The sequence below is a fragment of the Perna viridis genome, chromosome 3, assembly GCF_037379345.1.
Source record: "Perna viridis isolate PV_CMFRI_1.1 ecotype Kerala chromosome 3, ASM3737934v1, whole genome shotgun sequence".
NCBI lineage: Eukaryota > Metazoa > Mollusca > Bivalvia > Mytilida > Mytilidae > Perna > Perna viridis.
Window position 1 is genome coordinate 45,326,024 of NC_142447.1, and position 6,000 is coordinate 45,332,023.

The following is a 6,000-nucleotide window of genomic DNA, read 5'->3' on the forward strand; positions in this document are numbered from 1 at the left end:
AATTTCATTCCTTAATACTTCAAAAACATTATTTCATTGATTTCATAATTAGAACTTCAAACAAATATCATAATGAGTACAAAAAGAACCCTATCCCAAAAGGGGATAAAATCTACACCAGGTAAATCAACACAAATAACCATCCAGCCACAAGGATAGAACCTATACCAGGTAATACTAACACAAACAACCTACCTCCCACAGGGATAGAACCTACACCAGGTAATACCAACACAAACAACCTACCTCCCACAGGGATAGAACCTACATCAGGTAATAATAACACAATCAACCTACCTCCCACAGGGATAGAACCTACACTAGGTAATTTAACACAAAGAACCTACCTCCGACAGGGATAAAACCTACACCAGGTAATACTAACACAATCAACCTACCTCCCACAGGGATAGAACCTACACCAGGTAATACTAACACAATCAACCTACCTCCCATAGGGATAGAACCTACACCAGGTAATACTAACACAATCAACCTACCTCCTACAGGGATAGAACCTACACTAGGTAATTTAACACAAAGAACCTACCTCTGACAGGGATAGAACCTACACCAGGTAATACTAACACAATCAACCTACCTCCCAGAGGGATAGAACCCACACCAGGTAATACTAACACAAACAACCTACCTCCCACAGGGGCAGAGCCTACACCAGGTAATACTAACACAAACAACCTACCTCCCAAAGGGATAGAACCTACACAGGTAATTTAACACAAAGAACCTACCTCCCACACGAATAAAACCTACACCAGGTAATTTAACACAACAACCTACCTCCCACAGGGATAGAACATGTACTTGCTGGTCTTCACATTGACTTGGTAATATATGGAGGCCTGTCTCTTCCTCTAATTCTCTAAGTCCTGCTTGTATTAACTAAAACCCAAAAGAAATGTTTTAATTTAGAAATCACTAGTTTTCCTTATACAAATATGTATTCTAAATAACCTGTCCCATATTTATTGATAGTTGTTTCTAACATTGACTTAACATTTTAAAGATTTTAATAAATGTTCCTGCACTGTACTGTATGATAAAGAACTTTATGTGTGGTTTAAATCTAATAAATGGCAAAATAAAGTGACATCATCTAAATATAGCAAAATAGGCTTTATTGACCAATGGCCTTGCAAATCAGAAAAGATAACATTTTCAAAAAAGGCTGTAAAAATCTATTGGATGTTAATTGAAGAATGTTCAGAAAGCTGTTATGGGAGACTGGTAAGGAAAGCTTTACTATAACTTTGCCAGCAGAGACAAGAAGAGGCTCCCAGGAGCCTGAATCGCTCACCTGGTTAACTCTAACAAGGAGTTGTCAGACAATTTTGACTCCATTTGATTAATTGGATGCATTTGTAAGCCTTATAATAAGGATCATTTCAGCAATTGAAAGCTATTGGTTAAACCTAACAGATTTGGAGATGTATGCAAAAATCTGCTGTCTGACCCCATTGTTCTATTTTTAGAAATGGCAGCCATATTTTTTTCAACGATCAAAAATCTATCATTTCGTTAAGGATACCCTATAAAACAAAAATGTCAACTTTCATTGAATTCTGTAAAGCAGTTTCTGAGGAGAAGATTTTTTAAAGTAATAACATCATAAACAGAAAAAAACGTTTAAAAAGGGCAATAACTCCAACATGGGTAAACAAAGTCTCACCAAAATTTGACCACAGACAGATCTCTTCATGCTGAATAATTTTACTCCATGTCAGATTTTGTTTAAACCTAACTGTTTTGGAGATATATGCAAAAATCTGCTTTCTGACCCCAATGTTCAATTTTTAGTAACAGCAGCCAAGCTTTATAAACAATCAAAAATCCAAATGGTCATTTTGTTAAGAATGCCCTTTAAAACAAAAATACCAACTTTCATGAAATTCTGTAGAGCAGTTTCTGAGGAGAAGATTTTTTAAAGTAATAACATCATAAACAGAAAAAAAAAACAGATTTTCACCAAATTTTGACCACAGATAGATCTCATCATGCTGAAAACTTTTACTCCATGTCAGAATTTGGCTAAACCAAACGGTTTAGGAAATATATGCGAAACACTACTGTCTGACCCATATATTCTATTTTTAGTAACAGCGGCCATGTTTTTCAACACATCAAAAATCCTGACAATAGTTCTATGCACGATACCCCAAGAAACATTCATACCAAGTTTGGTTCCAATTGGTAAGGTGGTGTCAGAGGAGATGATTTTTTGAAAGAAATAACTTTCAAAATAGCAAAAACACGTCGAAAAAGGGCAATAATTCCAACATGGCTTAACATATCAATATGAAAATTTGACCGCAGATAGATATAATCATGCTGAACACTTTTACCCCTGTCAGAATTTGGCTAAACCTACGGTTTTGGAGATATATGCGAAAACTACTGTCTGACCCCTACGTTCTATTTTTAGTAACGGCGGCCATGTTTTCCTACAGATCAAAAATCCCCATTACAGTTCTATGCAGGATACCCCAAGGAACATTCATACCAAGTTTGGTTCAAATTGGTCAAGTAGTTTCAGAGGAGAAGAGTTTTGAAAAAATCGTTGACGACAACAGACGACGACGGATGCCAAGTGATGGCAATAAAAAGAACATTTTAACCCTACACTCTAGAATACTGTACATTGTAGTATGTTAGATTGCTTTCATTTAAACACTTACTGTTTCATTCTGTTCTATGTGTCCACCTTAAGAAAAAACTTTATATTAGAAATTGTTTTGTCAGGATCGGCAACTTTATTTACATCTTTATGTAAATGTACATAACTTGTGTAAATGCAATATGGCATTTCAACAAACAGACCTGTAATTTTACATGTTAATAAGATACTAGTACTACCATGGACATTTAACTGTATATGAATGTATAAAAGTACCTGTCATTTTTAAGAGTTTGATGAAATGTGAATATTAAAAATTTATGTAGAGTCTATGTATTGCCAAGGTTTCTCTCCCTTCCCAACTAAAAATCAAAATGGTTTTATTATCAATGAAGATTTGTTTATAAAATTGCAAATTCTTAAAAAATATTTAAAAATAGTGTGCAGTATATACATGTACATTGTACAAGCAAAAATGTATCTTTAGTTGCAATATAATTACCTGGTGGGACCCAGACACCTGGAAATGTCCGGAGTTTTATAGACCTTCTTGTTAACAAAATTTTGTTGTCCCCTGACTCCAATAGGACAGCAGCCCCAACATCAATACCTCTATGTTTAATTTCATCAGGTAATCTACTGTCTTCTAAAGGCGAAAGGTGTTTTATTGGACAAAAAGAAGGATGCTGGAACATAAAAATAAACATGCAATTTTTTTTTCCTGACCTAACAACAAATGTAATTTAAAGAGGTGCTATAGAAGTACATTTGTATGTTTAACCAGCATTTAGTTTAATACATACATTTATATATAAATAGCCAGCTTATTGAACTTTGTCAAAGTTTTCTTTTTAAAACTGTAGTCTACAAATCCTATGGGACAAAATTGTAGATTGTACCTAAAAATTAATTCTATAAAAGTTTCAAAGATACATGTAGAACAAAACTATTTTTTAAAATTGCAGATTAATTATTTCAGTACATGTATGAGTTAAATACAATCAGTAGGTTTATTGTTTTGACAAATCAAATCTTATAAGAAGTGATTTACCTTGATCTTCACTGGTGTTATACCTTCCAAATGGTCAGAAATAATTAGTTGGTTGTTGACTAGATATGGACACAAATAAGTTGTTAGTTTTGTCTTGTCATCCTCAAAGTAGTCTATCACACACTGAAACAAACATTAAATTTAAAGTACCAGTACATGTATTTGTATCTGAATAAACAGTTTTAAAACTAGGTGAACTATCTTTTGATTGATTATGGTTAATCATCCAATGGTAGATATTTTATGAATACCATTTACCAATCGTACAAACATTGCTTTGTACTAGTCGGACACTCTGAGACAAATTTTTATTATGCTACACGTAGCTCACATTCAAGACTGTTAATAGTGCTTCATTGGGCAGCATGATGGGGTTGAAGACATGGCATGGTGCAGCATCATACTGGATAATTTTTTTTATACCAGAATTGCCCACAATACTGCAAGGTATACCAGTATTGTAATTTCATCAAAAATTGATTTTTTTTTAAATTCAAATGAAACAAGTACATACATGCCTTAATATTATATACTTGTAAGGTTTCTTGTCACTGTACAAGTCACTAGATAAAGAGCAATACATTGAATTCCCATGGGGACCGATTGTGCATCACTTATTGCAGAATCTTTCTGTACTGTTATGAATCACAATTTATGACTGGAATAAAAAAAAAGACCCTTGCAAACAACATATGGTAGAAAATTTTCATAGCACCTTTAGATACTTGGAAGATATTTTTGCTCTGAACAATGAAAACTTCAAAATTTATACTAAAGATATATATCCTGTAGAACTGTTTTTGAATAAAGCAAATATTGATAATAAAGAATGTTTGTTTCTTGATCTTATTATTCATATCAATAATGGAAATTACTACATCAAGGTTTTTGATATTGCAAGCTCGTAAAAACATTCACAAAATTTTTCAACCAATACAAGGGACTCATTCTCAAATATGGATGTACTTGTAAACACTTAATGCGTATGGGTATCTCTCACCCTATATTTTATGACAATATTCTATACAAAGCGTTGAAAGCTCAATACTCACCCAATAAGTTAACTAAATGGTTTAATAGAGTAAAGAGGGGCAACTCTTTTGCTATACCTGTGCATAATGATGTTTTGAGGCCAGCTGTAGCCTGCCCTGTGGCATGAGGTTTTTTCATGGTTCATTGAAGATCAATAGGTGGCCTCGGGCTGACATTTTCACCCTATTAAGGTTTTTGTCTTAGACATATACACCATACCTATTTTCGTTATATCATTCTTAAGGGATATATATAGTTATGATATTGTTGTCAAATCATTAAAGGAGTATGTTTTTGTATTTACATTGATTCTCTCATTGGGTCTCAATGGAACTCCTCAGCTTTTCTAGTTACAAAAAAAGTAATGGTAAAAATTCAACCAGTAAAACTATAATTTTAGACTAATCTGAATTTAAAATTATAGTTTTACTGGTTGAATTTTTACCATTACTTTTTTTCCTAGCTCCTCACTTCATGCCAAAGTTTACTAAAAGTTTTTGTCTTTATTTCTAGTGATATCTACCCAATTTTTTCAGCTCTACCTGGTGAATAGAACTACTTTGACTCATGTAGGACTACAAATTGGCAAATTTTTCAAGAAGAAATTCTTCTATCTGCATCCGAGGTTATTTTTAAATGTAGCTTACATGGCAGAGTGGTTCCGACTGATAGGGTCTTACATAGAAATTAAAACACTATATTTAAAGCAGTTATTGGCATGACAAAGGTTGTGTCCTTTTATAAATCCCGTAAAACTGTTTTTGAATGAAGCAAATACTGATCATAAAGAATGTCTGGTTTTTTTGTTTTTTTTTATCTTAGTATTCATATCAATAATGGAAATTACTACATCAAAGTTTTCGATATCCCAAGCTCGAAAAATCATCCACAAAATTTTTCAACCAATTTAACAGAGTATATAGCAACTATAAAGGGCAACTCTTTTGCTGTACCGGTGCATAATGATGTTTTTATGTGTATTTAATTGCGTAATATTTTTCCACAGTGGCAAGATTTTTACGGGGGAGGGTATGGATAATATAAATCTTCATGACTCATGTACAATAAAAGTTTATTTCAGATTTACACCTTGACTCTGAATATGTATTCCATCAACTACCTGCGTAAATCTAGCGACATAAGCCTTGGAATCAACACCTTTTCGCTGTAAATGAACCAATATCCTGTTTGGTGATGCCATTCTATCGGTAACACCAAATGTAATTTACAGTATATTGGTTACACGCACATGTAAACAAACTGATTAGTTCCCTTTTCAGCT

The 6,000-nt window shown here is 33.3% G+C and overlaps 1 protein-coding gene across 5 annotated transcripts in view; it reads right to left on the reverse strand.

Moving 5' to 3' along the window:
- Positions 1 to 6,000, reverse strand: part of LOC148622458 (m7GpppN-mRNA hydrolase NUDT17-like) — a 31,801-nt gene extending 25,801 nt beyond the window's left edge. For 4 of the 5 annotated variants that reach the window (XR_015920655.1, XR_015920654.1, XM_088572387.1 and 1 more), the window contains exons 1-5: positions 5,839 to 6,000; positions 3,687 to 3,809; positions 3,138 to 3,321; positions 2,697 to 2,722; positions 802 to 903 (exon numbers count right to left, since the gene is read on the reverse strand). Coding sequence is in view for 3 of the 5 variants with exons in the window: in XM_088572387.1 (XP_088428513.1) it covers positions 802 to 903; positions 2,697 to 2,722; positions 3,138 to 3,321; positions 3,687 to 3,809; positions 5,839 to 5,919 (516 nt within the window). In the remaining 2 variants the exon portion in view is untranslated. Of the gene's footprint in view, positions 1 to 801; positions 904 to 2,696; positions 2,723 to 3,137; positions 3,322 to 3,686; positions 3,810 to 4,200; positions 4,306 to 5,838 lie in introns of those variants that run through there. The other variant, XM_088572389.1, reaches the window with a different exon arrangement.